General features: G+C 38.7%; 1 protein-coding gene across 4 annotated transcripts in view; it reads right to left on the reverse strand.

The window, feature by feature from the left end:
* Nucleotides 1–21,218, reverse strand: part of PARPBP (PARP1 binding protein) — a 52,720-nt gene that overhangs the window by 31,046 nt on the left and 456 nt on the right. For 3 of the 4 annotated variants that reach the window (XM_072038560.1, XM_072038552.1, XM_072038556.1), the window contains exons 2-6: nucleotides 19,777–19,929; nucleotides 14,198–14,428; nucleotides 12,285–12,392; nucleotides 10,105–10,275; nucleotides 7,903–8,057 (exon numbers count right to left, since the gene is read on the reverse strand). In XM_072038560.1, the coding sequence (XP_071894661.1) occupies nucleotides 7,903–8,057; nucleotides 10,105–10,275; nucleotides 12,285–12,392; nucleotides 14,198–14,428; nucleotides 19,777–19,926 (815 nt within the window). In that variant the 5' untranslated portion in view covers nucleotides 19,927–19,929. The remainder of the gene's footprint in view (nucleotides 1–7,902; nucleotides 8,058–10,104; nucleotides 10,276–12,284; nucleotides 12,393–14,197; nucleotides 14,429–19,776; nucleotides 19,930–21,218) is intronic. The other variant, XM_072038562.1, reaches the window with a different exon arrangement.

Raw genomic sequence — 21,218 nt, forward strand, 5'->3', positions numbered from 1 at the left:
CCTGGACATCTGCTCGAAGAACATCACAGTAGGATGCAAGAAGTCGAGATTTCTAGAGGGTTTCTGGGATAACTTCTGGGTGAAGGTACTAACTGGCCAACCCCAGTTACACAGCTGGGTCCACTATTTACTAACAATGAGAAAGTGACCAGGGATGCAAAAAAATCAATGACAGCCTTGGCTGTAGCAATCGTGACATAGCAGAGTTCAAGATGCCGAGGTAATAAGGAAGGCTAGCAGCAGAGTATAGGGTATTGCTTTAGGGGAGCAGACTTCAGCTTACTCAGTGAACTGATATGTGGACTCCCATGTGAGACAGCTGAGATTAAGCTGATATTTCATTAAAGACAGTGTATTACAAGAACAGGAACAGTCCATCACTATACTTAGGAAACTATGCAGAACTATCAGTAGACCAGTGTGGCTAAACAGTGAACCTATGACAGAGCTCCAGTGTAAAAAGGCTTTGCACAGAATGCTGAAATAAGGACAGGTTACAAAGAAAGAATTTAGAAACAGCGCCTGGGTATATAAGGATGGTGTCAGGAAAGCCAAAGCTCAGCTGGAGCTGAGGCTTACAAGCAACATTAAAGGAGCTTCTACTGAAATTTTGCATTAACACACTGAACAAAGAGAATGGAGCATACTGAAAAGCAGATGATTTTACAACAGCAAACAGATCACCAAGGCAATCAGCTCCAGTGAAGGCACATTCCGCAACAGAGCAGGAGATCGCAGTGCACAGGGAGGTTTCCTAAGCTAGGGAAACCCTAGGGGAGCACAGAGGCCCTCCAGGAGCTGGCAGTCCTCATGAGAGGAGCTTATGAGGCATGACGGGGCCAGGAGTAGCAGAGGCCACCCCCACGTGTACAATAGGCAGCCCTAGGGAACGCAGTGACCAGGGCAGGCAGCAGCAGTTTGTGCAGGTGGGTGCTGTCAACTCTGCCACTTCCAGTGGTGGTTGTAACCCACGCACAGGGGACCTCCACTCATGGTATCCACCTGGCAGAAAGCTGTCCCTATGTCCTCTGCATCTCCTGTAGCCTCTCCAGCCACAGGAACCAACACAGCAACCCAAACAGAGCTCCTGAAGGAACACGCAGCCCTCCAGGGCTCAGGCTGCAGGGTGGGCCAGTGTCTGATGGCAGCAGTGAGTACACCTGTGGGAGGTTTGCTCAGGTAGAACTGCTTGGCCTGGTGGCAGAGCTTCAGGAGAAGCAGAATTTTGGGTTTCTTGATCATAGGATGGTGTGTAAATGATGCCAGGCCTGCTGGCACCTGATGGGTTGCACCTTTCTCAGAGGGAGAAAAAAAAAAAGGATTTTTGCCCTGAAGTTAACTGGGATGATTGAGTTTTAAAAGAGGTTTGAAGGGGGAAAGGGATAAAACCCAGTTTGCCAGTGGTAAGCTATGGAATGGCATGCCAAACTCTGAGGGACTACATGCTAGTGAGATCCTTCAGCCTGCTCCATGAGGGTTGGCAACAACAAAGTACATTTGAAGCGTTTCAACAACAACATACACAGCATGATGAACAAGCAAGAGGAGCTAGACATCTTGGCTCAGTCCCAGAGCTACATCATTGGCATATGCAAGAACTGGTGGAAGAGTCCTGTGACTGATGTGTTACAGCGGATGGTTACAGGCTCTTCAGAAAGCATGAACAGAGCAGGCATGGCAGGCGGGTGGCACTGTAATGCAGGGGCTGGACTGTATGGAGCTTGCAGCTCTCATTAACACGGTTGAGAGCCTCAGAGTAAGGATTAAGGAAAAAGCAAAAAAAAGCAGATGTCATTGCGGGAGTCTACCATAGGCCACCCAGCCAGGTTGACAACATCAATAAATTATTTTTTAAAGGAATTAAGAGAGACCTTTTGATCAGAAGCCTTTGTCCTTATGGGTGACATCAAAACTGAGAATACTGCATAGCTGGTACAAAAAGATCCAGGAGATTCCTAAAACACTTTGACTGTAACTTCTTAGTACAGGTACTAAGGAAGTCAACTAGAAAAGGCGCCCTCCTAGATTTGTTTGTAAAGAGGGAGGGTCTCAGGGGTGAAGTGATTGGTGGCTGTCTTGGCCACAGTGACCATGAAGTTGTAGAGCTGAAAATCCTTGGTGATGGGAGGAAAACTGCCACCAAAACTTCAGCCCTGCATATGGGGAGAACAAACTAGGCTGATCAGGGAAATAGTTGGTAAGGTCCCCTGGGAAGCTACTTCTGAAGGACCATCAGTGCTGGTCGCTTTTTAAGTACCACCCTTTAAGAGCACAGGAACAGGCAATCCAAAAATTGCAAAAGTCAAGCAAGCAGGTGGTCAGCTTGGCTGAGCAGGGATCTTCTGGAGCTTATAGGGAAAAAGGAAGTGTCCACTGGAAGCAAGGTCAGGCAACATGGGAGGACTACAGAGGCGCTGTTTGTCAGTATAGGGAGAAAATTTGTGTAACCAAAGCTCAATTAGAATTAAGAGTGGCCAGTACTGTGAGGGGCAGTAAAAAGGGCTTTTTAAAGTATGTTAAAAGCAAAAGGAGGTCCATTAGTTGATGAGGATGGTTACCTCACAAATAGGCAGATAGACAAAGCAAAGACTCTTAATGCTTTTTAAGAGTCTTCAACACCATCTGTCTTCAACATCAGTGATGGGCTCTGAAATCCCTGGGGCCCTGAGATAGAAGACCATGACTGTGCTAATAATAAATTCCCAACCCATCCCAAACTTGCACAATATTTGCTGCTCTACCTGCTGTTTGTAATTTTAAGGGGTCCAATTGGATTCTACTGTTAAAGAGTGTAAAAATGAAGGCTATAAAAATGGTGAAGGGTCTAGAGAACAAGATGCATGAGGAGTGGCTGAAGCCACTTGGTTTGTTCAGCCCAGAGCAGAGGAGGCTGAGGGGAAGCCAGATAGCAGCCTGCAGCTCCCTCACAAGGGGAGTGGAGGGGCAGGTGCTGAGCTCTGCTCTCTAGTGACAGCAACAGGACCCAAGGGAAGAGCATGGAACTGCGACAGGGGAAGGTCAGGCTGAGTGGTAGGAAAAGGTTCTTCTAATAAAAAAAAAAAAAAGTAAGAGCATGGAGCAAGACTTCTTGGAAATAATTTCTGAGTACATGAAGGAAAAGGTGGTGACTGGTAAGTACAGGCATGGATTTTAAATCAGCTTGCTCCCAGTTATAAAATTACTGGTTTTACAAACAAGGTAAATGCCATTCATCCTTCTTCCTTTGCCTAGAGGAAGGCTTTCACTGTCAGACAGTACTGCCATATGCGACTTTGGATATTGCAGACTGAATAGATAGACAAGTTTGGAAGACGTAGTCTGTTCATTCAGACTTTGAGTGAAAAATAGACTGAGAGCAGTAGTTAACACATTCTGTGGAACACCATAGGGGGCTAACCCAGAACCTGCTTTTTTATTTAAAAATATATGTACTTATATTTGTCAGTGGCCTAGAGGTGGTGATAAACTATACGCTCATCAAGTTTGCAGATGACACCAAATTGGGTGGAACAGTCAACATGCTTGAGGGAAGAGCTGCCATGCAGATATACCTAGGTAGACTGGAAGAAAGGGGTGACAGGAACCATACAAAATACAAAACAGGAAATACAAAGTCATATAAAGGGATAAGTCCTTGCAATGATACTGGCTGAGCAGCAGCTCCGTGGAAAAGAAGTTGGGAGTCTTGGTGCATGTTCAGCAAGCTAAACAAGCCAGGAGTGTGCCTTGGCAGCAAAGAAGGCCAACAGTATCCTTGGCTGCATCAACAGTAGCGTAGCCAGTAGTCTGAAGAATGTGATTATCCTTCTCTAATCAGCACTTATTGGACTGAATTTAGAATACTGCATCCAATTTTTGGCCCCCCAGTCCAGGAAAGACATTGATAAACTGGAGTAAATTCAGCAGAGAGCTGCCAAGATGGTCAGGGAGACATGCCCTATGAAGAGAAGCTAAGGGAACAGCTTGTTCAGTCTGGAGAAGAAAATGGCTTCAGGGGAATCTACTAATAGCCTTCTGATACCTACAAGAAAGTAATCAAGAAGATGAAGCCAGGCTCTTCATGTTGGCTGTTAGCAGACAGAAAAGAGAGAACAGGCACAAACTGAAACCAGACAGGTCCCAACTGGTTTCAGGGAAGAAAAAAGTCACCATGAGGACACTCAAGTAGTGGAACAGGTTGCCAAGAAAGATGCTGCTGTGTCTGTCCTTGGACGTTTTCAAAGCCTGACTGGATAACGCCTTGATTATCCTAGGCTGACCTCATAATTGACTCTGCTTTGAGCAGGATGTTGGATCAAAAACTTCCTGATGTTCCTTCCAACCTGAATTATTTTACAATCTTAAGTTTAAAGAGTCTTATAGACACTGCTTTGCACATGCTTACAGTTTTCCAGCAACTTTAGAACACAAAACTCTAGGGCTGTGTGAATACTAACCAATTAATCCAAACATTCAGAACAAGATCAAATCAAGTCTCATATGCTTTCTATCCTAAAATACTACTGTACCTACAGCTACAATCACAGTTTCACAAAAGCAACTTGAGTAATAGCATTTTCCCTACTACCAGACAGCTCAATGCACTAATTCACAAGCATAGTCAAGTCAAATTGTATAACTTCTAAAATCGACTGTAGAAGACTATTTTTGGGCCTGAACCGAAGACCCTCTCCAAAGCATCACGCTCACTCAAAGGTGTTGAAATGGAACACTTAATACAGCTGTTAGGCTTAAACTACTAGTACTGTGAGCTGTGCAATAGTGTCACCTAGTGGCCAGTACTCTTACAACGAAATCAGGGCCCGATTCAAGAAGAAAACTACTGCCTGTCTACCAACTTTACACTAGTTTTGTAGAGTAGCATATATATATATATATATATATATATATATAGACACATGCATACGAAGCAAAAATCACAGCAACAAATAAGACTAAACTGAGTCATGGAAAAGCATAAGTCACACACAGCTTTTATGAACTTAAAACGTCATTCCAGAAATAGAAAAAGTTCTTTCGGGAAGCAAGAAGCATTATTGGTCTAAAAGAAAAGGAATGATGGATGAGTACTGCAGTCTTTTGTTTATACCATCATAAATGAGGCTCAAGATCACCAGGTGTAAAATCATCTACTTCAATTCCAAACACAACATTGATACATTTCTTGTCAAGAGACAAGAACAAGTAAATGGGGATCTTGCATAATATACTTTGTGAGCGTTGCCCAAGTCTATGTACAGCATTTATAAATAGTTTTAGGGTTACAAGTATTAGAGCACCCCCAAACTTGAAGAACTGTTCATGCTACTGATTTTTGAAGTATTTGTAATTTCTTCTGATCTTGCACAACTGGAGAATGAGGAGAGGCAAACTTCAACTATTTCAACATTCCAGAGACTTATAAGAATGCTTGTTCTCTTGTTCTGCTCATTGCACACTCCTCAAAACTACTGAAATTCGTTGAATCTTTGCATTTCTGTGGCTATCAGGTCTGCTTAAACTTTGTGCCACACTTGAATCAAATAAGTTTCATGAGATTTCCACTATCCTACAGCTTTCATCTCATCTACTGTTCACTTTCTTTCTTAGATGAAAGACTTGAGCGTGAGAACATTTGTTATTCTCCATAGATTAGCAGACAATTGGTTGCACCATATCTATTACATTCAAAATATTCTTAAGCACATCCCATCAATGTCCAACACTCTCAACTAAATTTCTAGGTTTTAAAAGAAAGAACATGACTCAAGCAGATGAAGAAAGTCTTTTTGACAGATTGTGTTCCACAATCAACTCAGCATTTATTTGGCTACTCTGTATTTTACAGAAGTTCAAGTTTCATAGGGTTTCCACTTTAACAAGCTCAAACAGTGAAGTAACAGACTTCAAATTATTAAGTAAACAGCCAAAAATACTGCATGTTTCTTGTAGCATAGAAAATACCAAGACCTAATTTTGTAGCTTGGCTAACATTTACAGCAAAGAAATAGCAATGTCACAGACAGATTGCCCAGTTTGCTCTCAAATTTCTGAGCTGGCTTCTAAAGACTAAGCAACTAAAAATTTTGCACTGTTGCTTTTTTCTCTGCTCTTCAGACTGCAGTAGTAACAGAAGTAGAGAAACTTCTTTTGCAGAAGTACTTCTAGAATTCATAACACCTGTAAAAAAAATCACAGACAGGACATGCAGGCTGTCCCCACTCACATGGCTTACTGAAAACTTAAGGAAAATTGAGTGGCTTCTTTTTGTTCACCAACGTTGCAATCCTTACGGTTTTTGAGGACTGCAGCAGACTAATGAAGATTCTTCTGAAGACAGCCAACCAAGTGGTACATTTCTATAACCACTTAGCTACTACATAAATATAGAAACAAATAAACACAATAGTAGTATTTTACATCTTGTGGTTATAAACCCCATAAAGAGTACAAGAACAAAAAATACATAGTACAGCCTGCTTTTATTCTTGGTCAGTGACACAAACAATGACACCTACACATATACATGCAATCTACTGAACATGATAGAATTTTCTATTTACAGAACTTATATCCTAAAGTGAAAGATATTGTCATACCACCTATATGGAATGAAAATAGGAACTAGAATGATGAAGAAAAGGACAGCAGGGACAGCAACAGGGATTAGAAAATAATTACTAAGCTCTAGAGAATTCTTCCAGTTACACTGCAATTTTTCCAGCTACTTTGATTTTTCTTACATGCTTTAAACAGATGGGTAATTAATGCAATGTAGCATTTTATGTTACACCTTGCTGAGTCACACAAACCTGCAAAAGTGGTCTTTCCACCCTAAAAGATAAGTCCGTACATAAATGTTTCTCCTTTTTTCATTTTTATGAATGTATAGTGCCAGACATGATTTAAATGTAGAAAAAAGCATACATTGGAAGTTGACTCGGAAGTTTTCTTTAACAATCACCACAGACAGCATGCCTCAGGCATTCAAGATGTTCAAATGAAAGAAACAAGTAGCAGCATTAAAAATTAAAACAAAAACTGAAAAAAAAAGAAATTACAAAGATACTTCCAACATCAGTGGAATCTGAATGGTAATAATGTCTATGGTTTGCTTACAACATTGTTTTCATGGCTGCATGGATTAGACTCAATTTAACCAAAAAAATTTCCTTAGCACATAAGTATTACAGGTAGTTGGCTAAAATTCTGTTTAGAAAAATTACTGATTATAAATGAAAGAGTTGCTAACTTGTATAATACTTAAACTGTTCTTTTTTTTTTGTTTGTTTTTTGTCCTAAAGCCAGCACTTACCAATTCAAATTACGTCATACTACCACCTACCACTTGTATGTCATTAATCTCACATTTATAATCCTGCCCAAGAAGACTAGCATCAGGTCTTCAGAAACATGCAAAACCAGTAACTTTACAAGCCTCCCTAAGAAACAGTTCTTACATTTGGCATATGTAGTTAAAAATAAGAGAACAGAACGGCTAAATAACCAATATTATTTATCGGTTCTTATTACCAAAGAAAGGAGTAGCAATGAAGAATCCTTTATACGAGAATAAATACAGTGAGTTAAAATTGAAGTAATAAGTGAGCAAGAAAAAGCAAAACAGTATGTATTCATCAGACCCACAAGACTTAATTTTTCTAATTCAATTATGATTAGGGAACTATTCAAATACATATATGTGAAGGTAAAAATTTAATACAAGGAACACCCTCAAAATCTAAAACCTTCCCCACTTGCTTTTCAAAATTAAACTTTCTTTTTAGAAAAACTTTTAAAGTTTAGACACTTACTCTGAAATAAGTAAATGATTAGATCTTTCAATCTCCCCCCCCCCGGCCCAAGACACACACAAGAAAAATAAAAGGTGCTCAACAAGACAAAGACAACAAATTCTATTACCTTGGATCCAAGATTTCACCAAGAATTTCTTCCAGCTTGTCAATAAAGTTAACAAAGTTTGAAAGTCCCTTTACATGGGCTCTTAAGGGATCAAATAATGAAGTTGCACAGCCTTTTCCTCCAAGTTCTACAGTTCGGATAAAAGATGTTGCCATCTATTAGGAGAAACATTTGGGAATACAAAATGTAGGCATATCCAAAAATGCATGTATGTTGAAGTGATCATCTCCTACAGATTTGCAAGCAGTGTATACAGCTGGATAATAGCAGAAATAAACCAAAATCAATAGAATGAATTTTAATAGCAAGCTTTTGACATCTCATTATACATATTTGCAAGATCAACGCTTAAATAGTGCAGCAGTATAAAAATCCACAAGCCAAACAAAAGTGACCCAACTAATTTGATATTTTTTTTTGACAGCTTGGTAAGAGCTTTATTAATAGAGTATATATTTTTTGTCGTTGCTCTCTAAATGCTTGTGCTGACATCAAAAAAATACTCAAACATTCAGAGCCTTGTCTATGGCCTAAAAGCCTATGAACATTTAGATAAGCATGTAAAAATTGATTCCAGTAGCATATATATTTTCAGAGGTACAAATAAAAACTATGAATGCTCAAAGCTGAAAAAATGTGACCATTAAAAGGTCATCAGATACTCAACTCTGAAAGTTTCCATATATCTAGCATACAATAGAGACATTGAAAATAAGAGATGGCCTCAAAGCAGTACACTTTTGATCATGACCCCTCAAATTTTAATGCAATGATCAAAACAAACAGCTTAGCATTTCTCCATTAGATAAGAAACCAATTACAACTGATTGATGACATAATACTGATTCTACATATTAATTTCAGACTATACAGCTAAATCATAAAGCTCTTGGGACTGTAACAAATACAGCTGGAATTATTCTAGCAAAGAAAGTAAACCTGCCACTATTCCTGCTTTTGCACTAAAGACTTCTTGTGGATAAAGTATGGTTCATAGGACCTTGCTTTCCCAATGGAAAATATTCTGGCTTTGCAGGACTTCTACAAGACATAGATGCCAGAAAAGACAACTTCTTTATACAGTAGAGAAGTTTCCCCTCTGGCAAGTATGAGGAAGAGGCAACAAATCCAGTCCAAACAACTTTTTAATATACAATTTTAATGGAGCATTAGGAGCTAAGATAATTAATCCTGGAACTGAGATTTCAGAAGTTTTCCACATTTTTCAACCATAAAATCTGAGACTGCAGCTGCTTCAGTGACTGTTACATACCCATACTGTTTTTCCTCTGTCTACTGTTGTCTGCACTGTGTATGCAAAATTTGATTATTTTAACTAAGAGGTACCACAGTGGTTCTTTGGAGAAAGAATTCTTACTTCTTATTGGAACTATTTTTGAGATGGCTCTATAGTGGCTATAACTATTCTAAGTATAAATTCACCTCACATGCTCTGAGTACTGTGATTGATGCTATAGCTTTTTATGTTCTTATGCAAGGGAGCATACCTCTTTTTCCTCTAGCTCTGTGCCTTTGAGAATAACATAGGCAGGAATATCCCATATCAATCATATCTTGGAGAATATTTCAGGACTGATCAAGCTATAGACAACTGACAAGCATTACCCTCCAAAAATTCTGCCAAAGCTGAAGAAGCTGCAATACAGCTACTCCAAATTTTGGAGTCTGTTCTCATGTACTTGTCAAAGGCAGGATTTTTATCATTAGATTGGTCTACAAAAGGGATTTTGTGCAAAAGAAATACTTTAAAACTTGAGTTAAACTGAATCTAAAAGTGCACAAAAGTGGTTTTTTTTTAAAAAAAAAAAAAAAACATTTAGCCAAAGTACCTTCAACATTTAAAACAAAAAAGGTAAAACGCATTGTAATGCACTGTTAATGGATTCTTTTTGTTAACAGTCCTGATTCCTGTTTTTGAAATGCCACACTTTAGTGCTCTAGAGGTACACATGCACACATTTTTCTGTGTCTTTATATCTCACAATCAAGCGAGCATCCATTTCTTCAGGCTGTATCTGTCACTTTTTTTGTTGTTTGTTTTAAACCTAGAAACTATATTTAGGTGGTATTCAACTTGGCTTGCAAGTGTCAGTCTTGTGTATGAAACTAAAGCAACATTTCATGTTTACAGAACTATTCCATTATCTCTGATCTACAGCAAGTTTCATTGGACACACATACCAGGAAAATGGACATTTTTCTCTCCTGTGAGGCATGTTTTAGTTTAGTAAAGGCTTCTCTACTGAGTCCTCTGTCAGGAACATTTAGAATATGAGCCAATGCCAGATCATCCTTAGAATTCACCAACAGGCTTAAATATGAATAAACACACTTCTTTGCCAAGAACATCACCTGTATAAGAAAGCATCAACATTAACTGGTCATCTTACTGCTAAATTACATGCTATTTTTTAAAATCTAATTACATATGTACTAATAAGACTCTGGAAAAGTAAGAATCTTACCTTACATAATTTCAAAATATTACTTCATGTATGGCAATTATGGAAGCACTGACAAAGGCAAGCATGATTAATATGTTAAAATTAGAATCACAAAATATCTAAAGTTGAAAGGACCCACAAGAATCATTGAGTCCAAATCCTGGCTCCATATAGGACCACCCAAAACTCAGACCCTGTGTCTGAGTGTTGTACAAATGCTTCTTGAATTCCAGCAGGTTCAATGCTGTAACCACTGCCCTGGGGAGCCTGTCCCAGTGCCCGACCACCCTGTGGGTGCAGAACCTTCTCCTAACACCCAGCCTCATCCTCCCCTGTCACAGCTCCCTCAGGTCCTGTCGCTGTCTCCAGAGAGCATAGCTCAGCACCTGCCCCTCCACCCCCCTTGTGAGGGAGCTGCAGGCTGCCATGAGGCAACCCCCAAAGCCTGCTCTGGGCTGAACAAACCAAGGGACCTCAGCCGCTCCTTACCTGTCTTGCCCTCTAGACCTTTCCCCATGTTTGTAGCCTTCCTTTGGAGGCTCTATAGTAGTTTTGTGTGTCTTATACTATGGTGCCCAAAACTGCAAGCAGTACGTGACATACCACTACATATACTGTACTTGAGTATTCACAAAATATTTGAGAACTGTATCTCCAGTTATTAAAGTTGGCTTTCTATTTCTATTTAGCAATCTCTCCACAAACATCCCTTTTACATCCCAAGCCAAACTAGTAACACCATTAAACCACAATGATTTTACATTAACTTCAAATAAGCTAGACTTTCAACACCTCACCAGCTCCAGCTCAGATGCACTAATTTTTCCCTTGGTTAGTTCCCTGGGATTTAAATAACAGATTGAAGTTTTCAAGTTTATATTAAATTACAACCCAGCTCTACCCTTATATCCAAAAATATAACATTATAATTACTTATATTGCAGTTCAGGATCCTATAAGAACAAAATTCTCAGAATTTAAGAATTTATAGTTTTGCCATAAGCAAAGAAAGCAAAGACAAGAAAAGGCCATTAACAGAAAGAAAGATATAAGCCTTTTGTAGCTGTGGAATTTCTTATTCAACAGGAAATAGGATGAATACAAGCAGTCAAAAATAAGGGGCCAAGAATATTTTTTATTATACATGTCACAGCCAGAGCACCAAGCGAGCCTATTTGTAGAAGTGCTATCTAGGGCATAAACTTAGTAACAAAGAGAAAAGCACCTAAGTGCATTTAACTGAAACACTGTTATCCTGATATCAGATTGCTGGGAAGATGCTTGCTCACTTGTTGGGAACTATTTTGAGTTGCACCCAAATATTGTATTGAAATTGACACTTAATGAGGAAAGCAAGCTTGGAAATCACTGAAGCTTCACTATTTCAAACACTTATACTGATATTGTTTAGGTGGTTGAATCCAGTATCCCCACAAAGTTGTCTACTGCAACAGATCAGTATTGTCTGCATTTCTACAGCTACCACTATAGTTGGTGCTCAGATTTCTTCTGAAAGTAAATAAGTATTACTTAAGGTGAAAAGTTAAACCTAAATTTATCTCTTACCATTTCACTTTGCAGCATCAGGCAAATTCTTTAACTCACATCCAAGACAATGTTTGAATGATAATATACTTGCAAAAAATATGTATTCCCTATTGTTTAAAGGCAGATAAGATCTATGTCAAGTGCCCGCCATAAAAGGACTGTCTTCCAGGGAATAAATTTGTGTACTTGCCCCATGCACACACTCATACCAAAGAGATACAGAGCTTGAATATACTTTAAAAAAACACAACAATATCTTAATAGAAATAACTGGAAAAGGAAACTTGTATTCCATCTTCCATTAAATTTTCCTTACCTAAAAAGCACTAAAAAAAAAAGATTTTATAGACACATTTATTTATTTATTACCTTCGCATTGCTCTGGTCCTGTCTGTTGACTGGTGTGGGAGTAGAAGGAACACAGCCACTATTTTCTGGTACATTCATTATGCCAGAAATAAATTCCATCAGTTGAACCTTTAATAAGAATAATTGCATAAATTTAAATACAAAGATGACTGTAACATAAAAGTAGTAATAACACCAAGTAAAACTATGATTTTCTCCAGCTTGCTAATGTTTTGAACACCAAAAGCTACTTTTTGTTTAGTCTTTAGAAATACAACTGTTCTAAGAGAGAAATAACATGTAAGATTCAAATTAACTCAGGAGAACTTTTACAGTTACTGCCCTAAAAGCAGCTATTTAAAAAAAAAAGTTAGCACTATGCCATAATTATAAAGAACTCATTAACCCCCCAAAGTTTTCTACCTTTCCCATGAAAGTAGCAAAAAATAAAAGAAAAGCAATTACAGCTTCCTAAACTTTAGTCCTCCTTTATTTCTTTTGAAGAACTGTTTGAGTGCAGATTCTCTAAACTTAAGTAGGCAAGTTTGTTACAAGCATGCTTGTCATAGACTCATACAACAATTTAGGTTAGAAGTGGTCTTTTGAGATCACCTAGTACAGTTACTTGCTTGAAGCAAGACAAGTTAGACCAGGTTGCTCAGTGATGACTTGACTTTGGAGATATTAAACTTGGCTCGGCAAGATTCCACATCTTCTCCAGGCAACCTGTTCCGGTATTTGACTACTTTTTCATGGACACAGCTTTATCCCCAACTCAGGAGGAAGAGTTATTCCAAGCAATTGAAATATCCTGTCCTTTATTGACTAATTTTTCCTCTAATAATGCCTGTTACCTTCCGGCAAGCAGACAGCTAACTCCTCTCTGTAATTTTTGTTACAAGCTAGAAATAGGTGCAGCTAAATCCAATGTTTATTAATTTTTCATTATAAGTTTCCTTTGTCTTTTAATCTTCCCATGCTCAAGAGAGCACAGAATCAAATAAAATCATGTGGCATGCTTATATTTTAAACTTATTTTAATTGCTACTAACACACAACCATCAGACCCAGCAACATGGGTTCAGGGAAGTCCATCTCACTAATTTGATATCCTTCTATGGTAAGATCACACTCTTAGTGGAGGAAGGGAAGGCAGTGGATGTAGTTTTTCTGGATTTTCACATGGTTTTTGATTTTGTCCCTCATGGTCCTTCTAGACAAATTGCCTAACTGTGAGAAAAACTGACTCACAGTATGACATTTGGACTCAATTTTCGCAGGTCCCTTCCAACTGTATCCATCTTATTCTGATCTTTGTTATCAGATCAAAATATATAACCAAAGTTTCGTTATTTTTATAGTCAGGCTGCAATATGTACTACAACTTCTCTAGCCTGCAGCATGGCCTCATGTGCGGTGTTATAACATCTGAAGCACAATAAACTGCAACAGATGCTTGACTGAGTAGCTGAAGTGGAACCTCTTGCAGTCTCTGGAAAAAATCTAACATGAAGATACATGAAGAATATGGAGTTTTTTTGCCTTTAAGAGCAAGGTATTTTTTAAATGAAAAGCAAAAATATTTGGACTGCCTAGCAACATGTATCATGGAGTTTTGGATATACTAATCACTAAGCTTTGATCCATCTACATCAAATCTCTAAATTCAGTTTTCAGTTCCATTAGTGAGAAAGAACAATATACTCAGTGGAGCTGTGATCAACCCATCCAGCAAAAAAGCAGAAATATGCAATTTTTGAATGGATCTAAGATCTCTTAAAGATTTAATAATTTAAAGTCATCTGTTCCTCCAGAGAAAAGGAAAGTCATTTGTGAATAATCCAAGACTTCCACGTATATTTTAGAAGCGCTGTAAATCCATAACTGGAATCAGAAATATGGTAAAACAGAGATCAAACAAACGAAATACTTACAGGGGCTATGCTTTCCTCTTCAGATACAAGTGCAAGAGCATAGGACTTCTGACATATATCTATGATATCTAACATATTGCTGCTTGCTAAGAAGGCATCATAAGCTTTTTTAATGTCAGCATAATTTTCTGGTTCTTCCATGTTTTCATGTGATAATCCTAGTTTGTCATGTAACAAGTATTTCCAAGTTTCCATCACATCATTAAGTAATACCGTGAAATCTCCATGGTGCTAATAGGACAGAAAAAACAATGTTTTATGTTCAGCATAGCTTTAAAAGTTACTTTAAAACAAGATATATATATGTATCTTAAAGAAAAAAATATAAACTAAATATTTGCATTTGTAACAAAGTATTACTTATAATTGACGTTATTCCAGTGCTTTGGTCTTAGAGCTAACTTTTTGTAATAAAGTCCTTTATCCTGATCTTTAAAATGCCAGGCATGTATTTTGAACTTTACTCATAAGAAAATAAATTGATTTTCACAGGACTACTGCATAAATATAGTTAATTATTTGCAGAAATAGTGTTCATCACAGCAGGCATTTACCTTCCAAAAACAGTAAATAATATTAACATGCTTCAAGTAGTGATCTGGGAAAACATATGCCATCTCCCAACAAAAATGGACGTTTTTCCCCCTCCCATGTTAATAGTTTACTATAATGTTGATAGCATTGCTACACAGATCTAACAAATGCATTAAAGCAACACGCCTAATTATATCCATATATCCCTTACTAGTATCATAAATAACAAACATATAACACTATCTTACACCCAGATTTGGGCCCACACTCCCTTACAGAATGATTAGATTACATTCCCATGCACCCATCTGTCTCCTTCCCTTTAGCCCTTACCGCCCCCCCCAAATGAAAGAGAATTATAACTTGACAAATAGAAGATTTAATAGCAATTAATAGAGTTAAAGTGCAAATAAAGTATGCAAAAAATGACAAAATGTGGGTAGCACAATAACCACCAGCATGTTTTCAGCAACTGAAGAATCTTTCCCTATTCTAGGCAAAAAATAAAATTCATGTGTATCCAAGTAATGTAAGAGGCTGGTTTCACAGCCGCAATCCCTTTCCTACTCTCAAGAGAAGAGCACTCCGTTGACCTTTGATAGACAGAAACAGAAAATACATCAAGAGGAGGGACTAAAATCACATTTTATTTATCTATCAGTTACCCCCCCCAAAGGATTTACATCAGAATAAGGTCATCTGCTATAAATGCATTTATATATAGGGGTGCGTGAAATAATGATCCCTAAGCACTTCTGAGATGTGCAAATGCTGAACTGTAAAGCAATAGCTTGCAGCTTTATTATGCAGAAACCAAAAGGGAAAATATAGAAAATGCTTTTTATTACGTCTTTACATGGAAGAACAGAAGAGACTAAAAATAAAAGACTAAACATAGCATTATGGACTACATACAATCTTATAAGTAAGTGGAAAACTAAAGGACCAAAGCTGTTAGCAAAGGTGCCATCATCGGGGGTTACAAGAACAGCAGGGCACAAGTGAAAAGCAAAAAAGGTAAAAGTCACTGAAGGCAGGAACAAATAGGGATGGAATTCACAGTTTTAAATCAAAAAGAGTAAGTGACACACCCATCTTATTTGAGTAAAACTGAATGATGTTTTAACTGGATTGCAGCCTACAACCTTCATCGTCAGCAAGACGGGGGAGCTTAGGCAAGCTGCACTTGGGTACAGTATGTAACACTACTTAGAAGATCTCTTATTTAAAGGAGATGAGTATTACCAGTGGTTAAAGAGTGCAATAATGAGAAAGCCTTAAAATAAGTTCAATTCCTTTACGCAAAACTACATTCACAAAGAATTACAGTCAGAACCTGACTGTAAGTTAAAATACATAGCAAAGGCTTCTGCTACTCAACTGCGGGCCCCCCATGACAAGAAGGGCATAGACCTATTAGAATGAGTCCAGATTGTCCACAAAGACAATCAAGGGGTTGGAGCACCTCACCTACAAAGACAGGCTGTGGGAGTTGAGACTGTTGAGAAGAGAAGGCTCCAGAGACCTTAAGGGGTCCTACAGCAAAGCTGGGGAGGGACTCTATCAGGGAATGTAGGGATAATACGATAACACAAGGGGGAATAGCTTTACACCAAAAGAGGGTCAATTTAGATTAGACCTTAGGAAGACATTCTTTGCTGTGAGGGTGGTGAGGCACTGGAACAGGCTGTCCAGAGAAGCTGTGGATGCCCCATCCCTGTAAGTGTTCAAGGCTGGGTTGGATGGGGCTTTGGACAACTGGGCTGGTGGGAGACATCTCTGCCTACTGCCAGGGGAAGTTGGAAATAAATGGCCTATAAGGTCCCTTCCAACCTAAACCATTCTATGATATGAACTCTTTCCACTTCAGCCCCTCCAAGAATTAAATATATAATATTATAAACACAACTCAAAGAGATCAGCAGTTGGTCAGAGGAAAAAAAAGTCATTTTAGCTTGGTACTTGTGGAAGAATTTGTTTCAAAACAAAGTAGAACTTCAATATAGTATCTACTAAACCAAAGCTATTCCTTGCAAGACAAAGGACATGCAGAGATTAGCAAAGTTAAATTTCAAATATTTTTGCAGCTCTAATATAAGTAAAATTGCACTCCAGATATTAACTTTCATGAGTTTCAGGTGCTCACTGTGGCAGTGTATTCTATTACTTACACAGTCAATTGTCGCAAGTCTGATGTTAAATGAAAAAATAAGTGCGTGATGGTTTCCAACAAGCATATGCCAACTGACTAATGTCTAAAGGAAGTTCAAAAAGTTCTGGACTTTCATTCCATGATAGACATTGCAAGGATTGTGTTTCATGGGCATAGAAAAAAGATGTTATAAAGCATCTTCACTTCCTTTGCTTCTTGATAATTTAGCACATTAAATCTCCTTGGATTCTCATTTTAGCATGTTTGAAATCCAGTAGCAACATTTCATGCCTAAATACACCTTTTTAGTATTTTCTAGGTATTGCGAACTTTCTAGGGCTAATTACATAGCAAAGCAGTTTCTATTTTGTCATAGAGTTGTTAAGAAAAACACAAACACGATGCATCTTCCAGCAATATTATGGTTTCTACTACCTTCCCTAAATAAATGGCCACTAACCGCTTTTGAAATATGTGCTTTCAAGATTGCTATGTTTAACCACCATCCCAGTGTTGTCTCTAATTCTAGTTTGTCAGGCATACTCCTAGATTGCAGTATTGCTGTCTGGTACTCTTCCTGATTTGTGAGATTCTGCAATCTTGCAGTCTCCAACCCTACACTGAGCTTTTAGTGCTTGCATGTGCTCTCTTCTAAGAGGGAGGCTCCCAAACTGTGGCCTATAAAGCACATTAAGCAATATAAAGCAACACTTTAAATCGGTTTCCTATTCCAGGAAGTGTTGATAGGGCTGCATGCAGATTTAGAAACCCATCCATGTAAGAGCAAATACAGAGACATAAGCATCTGATAGCTGTGACATTGAAGTCTGGCAGAAGCAAAGGCAATGAACTTTCAGGCCAAGATCCCAGACTTAGAAAAGCCCATGTAACTTGCAGAGCTAATCATTTGGAACTGCACAATGTTTTAGAGGGTAGTCCTCAGTACAAGAGGCACACTGACATACTGAAGAGACCCCAGTGAAGAGCCACAAAGATGATCAAGGCACCCCTCCTCTGAAGAGGGGCTGAGAGAGCCAGGGCTGCTCAGCCCTGAGAGAAGGCTCAGCAGGGAATGCATCAATGAGTACAGACAGCTGAGCAGAGGGTGCGAGGACGGGAGCCAGGCTCCTTGCAGTAGTGCCCCACTAACATGAGAAGATATAACAGGCACAAACACAGGAGGGTCCATCTGATCATCAGTAAAGTCTTTACTGTGAGGGTCACCGAGCTCTGGCACAGGTTGCCTATAAAGGCTATGAAATCTCCCTCCTTGAGACTCAAAAGGTGTCTGGACCAGTCCTAGGAAAGTTTCTAGGTGGCCCTGCTTTTATCTAGGGAGGTCTACAGGTACAAACATAACCAACAAGACAATTACTCTCAATTGAACTTCACCTTGAAATTTTACTTCTATTTCAAACCACAGGAAAGGTGGTTCTTTTTGAAAGTTTACCTAAGTTTTTTGTTTGTTTTTTTTTTTTTAAGCATTTACCTAGATTGATTAGTAACTTTCACTACATGCTATATGCCACCAGTGGCTTTATGTCTTATAGCTACAACAGAAGATACATTCAGAGGAACTCTAATAACATATTTTTCCCCTTTCATCACAACTATTCAGTTAACTTCTCATGCTGTTTGCTACCATTATACTTGGTGAAATTTAAGTCTAAAAGTATGAGACTTAAATGTTTCTGGAGTTTTCCAAAGAACTGTAACAAGACACACTGTTCAGCTGGGTAGGGAGCAATCTCTTCTTCATCCCTTGATGTATCTTATACACATGCAAGGAACACTGTACACTTCCTAGAAGTACAGGGTACACACTCACAGCTCAGATGCATAGGACTTCAGCTGAGGAGCCTTAGGAAGAACAGCAGCCAAGAATGCAATGTTGCAAGCAACTTGTGCAGCCTTTACCCAATCCATCTTACACTCATTCTTCTCATGTCATTCCAAAGCATTTCCAGAGCCCTCAGCACAAAGATAAAAGGAGAACCTTGAGCTGAGCAGTGGGCCAAATGAATTGTCTTGATAGGATAAGAACATCCCAAATGCTACAGTTATCTCACTCTGCTCTACAGAGAATGAGATTCCTACACTCAGAAATAAACTGAAGTTACACAACCAAACAAAATACACTAGTATTTAAAGCTGAAGACTCAGATACATACTTAAAACACTTCTACCCTCTCATCTGTCTTGGTGTTCTTTTTCTAAGCCCTAATTTGACAAAGTGCTTAATCATTACTTTTAGAGCATCTCATGGCATCAAACATTCAGATGAAACACTGAATAGACCAAAACAGTTGTTTCAAATAGTTGCCCAAACAAAAAGTCCAGTAAGTGAACCCGGTTTAAGATGCACTAAGTACTGTGAGAAACAAAGTTGTGTTTTTGCAATGAAAGTTGTTTTTGCAGTGGAAAATCCACTAACCTTGAATATTCAAAAGTGATTGTGCAGGCATGACAGCAGCATAGCAGTGGGGAGTATGTTAAGCAGATAAGGGGAAGGTCCCACTGTCCCAAAATAATTAAGATAGCTAAGAAAGCCAGGATGAGCAGTACAAAATCCGTAAAAAGAAAAATCACAGGCCCTCTAGTCACAAGGAAAAAGGAAAAGTAGAAATTAACAGTTGCTCAAATAAAATTGTACATATATGGTGTAGAAAGAAGCGCATCGAATAGTGTGTGAACCTGTAGTACTCAGCCAATGAGGGAACGGGAGAAATCAGGTGTCGAGTAATAGGGAATATAAGGTTATGATGATCTTCTACTGTGAGCTCCTGCTTGAAGGACACTCACCACTGCGACTAAAATAGCTTCACAGAAGACCCTGTCTGAGAAACTTGAGATTTTTCACAAAGTACCAAGAATGTTCTGAAAGAATGCTGACCTGTTTATTGACTTCAGCCATTGACAGTTGTAACGCCGTCAGCATGCAATCTGCTCCACATACAGTAGTTCTTTCTGAGTTTGAAAATAAGTGCCATTGTCTTCTGAAACGTTTGATCAAGTTTAAAATCTTTTGCTGGAAATCAACCATTGTCTAGAGTAGAACACAACATTAAGAGAAATAAATGGGAAAAATAAGTGAGAGGCCCACACACACGTTTTCACCTTCCATTAAGCTACACATCTGCTGTTGTTTATTTTTTCACATCAAATCCAGAGAATAAGTTCTTTCCATTAAACACATAGCGCATTAAGACTCACCTCACTAATGACAGAGCAACAATGAAGAGGCAGGGTAAAAAGTGCTTATGCACGATGTCTTCACAAAGACCCCTTGCTCTCCTTGTATATTTTACTAACTTGAAAGAATGAAAGTTATTACAGAGGACACTCTTGTCTCAGCAAGGACCCAATCTGATACCCTAAAGTGTATCTTCAGTACTACCTGCTTTCACTGCTTGTCCAGTCCATATCTACTAAAAGAGTTTAGAACTGGAAAGTTTTATTCACTATTGTTTCCAATTTATTAATAAAGACATCCAATTTTGTTGTTGTTGTTACCTATGCACAAAGCCTTTTTTCCTTTCCTCCCATAAGTCATCATTCTCCCTATTTCCTTTGGAAATGAGTTTCAACATCAGTTTTGTATTTGACTACTTCGTGCTTTGGTCTTTCACCTTCTTGCATTTACTACGCCAAAAGTACCTGAGACTCAAACAGCCTTCTCTAAACCCACTAATTTCTGAAACACAATTCCCTAACGCTGCATACAGTACACAATGAAGACCCCTGTCTTTTACTTTCAGACCACAAACCCAACTTTTCCCCTTATTTCATTTTGTTAACGCGTAGATCACTGCACTTATTTATTGGTAATTAGTATGATCAGGAACAGGAGAGGGGCAGGGAAAACAAAGCAACATCTTGCAACAAGCAAGACAAAGCAACAACTTATTTACCAAGATGTTTGCAGGGGAAGAGTTAGAATCACAGTATGGTTTGGGTTGGAAGGGACCTTAAAGACCATCAGTTTCCAGCCATGGCAAGCCATGTGCAAGGATGCCTCCCACCATACCAGGTTGCCCAGGGCCCCATCCAGCCCGGCCTTGGGCACCTACAGGGATGGGGCATCCACAGCTTCTCTGGACAACCTGTGCCAGCACTTCACCACTGTCTAAGCAAAGAATTTCTTCCCAATATCTAATGTAAAGCCACAAGTTTTATTTACATTATTAAAATTTTAAGCTATTTAAGTTTTTAATTATTCCTCCTTGTCTTATCATTACACTCCTTGATGAAGAGTCCCTCTTTATCTTTCTTGCAGGCCCCCTCCAAGTATGTTAATTTGCTTTACTTTATCCCATTTACTTTGACATGAACAAA

The sequence above is a fragment of the Anas platyrhynchos genome, chromosome 1 (genome assembly GCF_047663525.1).
Source record: "Anas platyrhynchos isolate ZD024472 breed Pekin duck chromosome 1, IASCAAS_PekinDuck_T2T, whole genome shotgun sequence".
Taxonomy (NCBI): domain Eukaryota; kingdom Metazoa; phylum Chordata; class Aves; order Anseriformes; family Anatidae; genus Anas; species Anas platyrhynchos.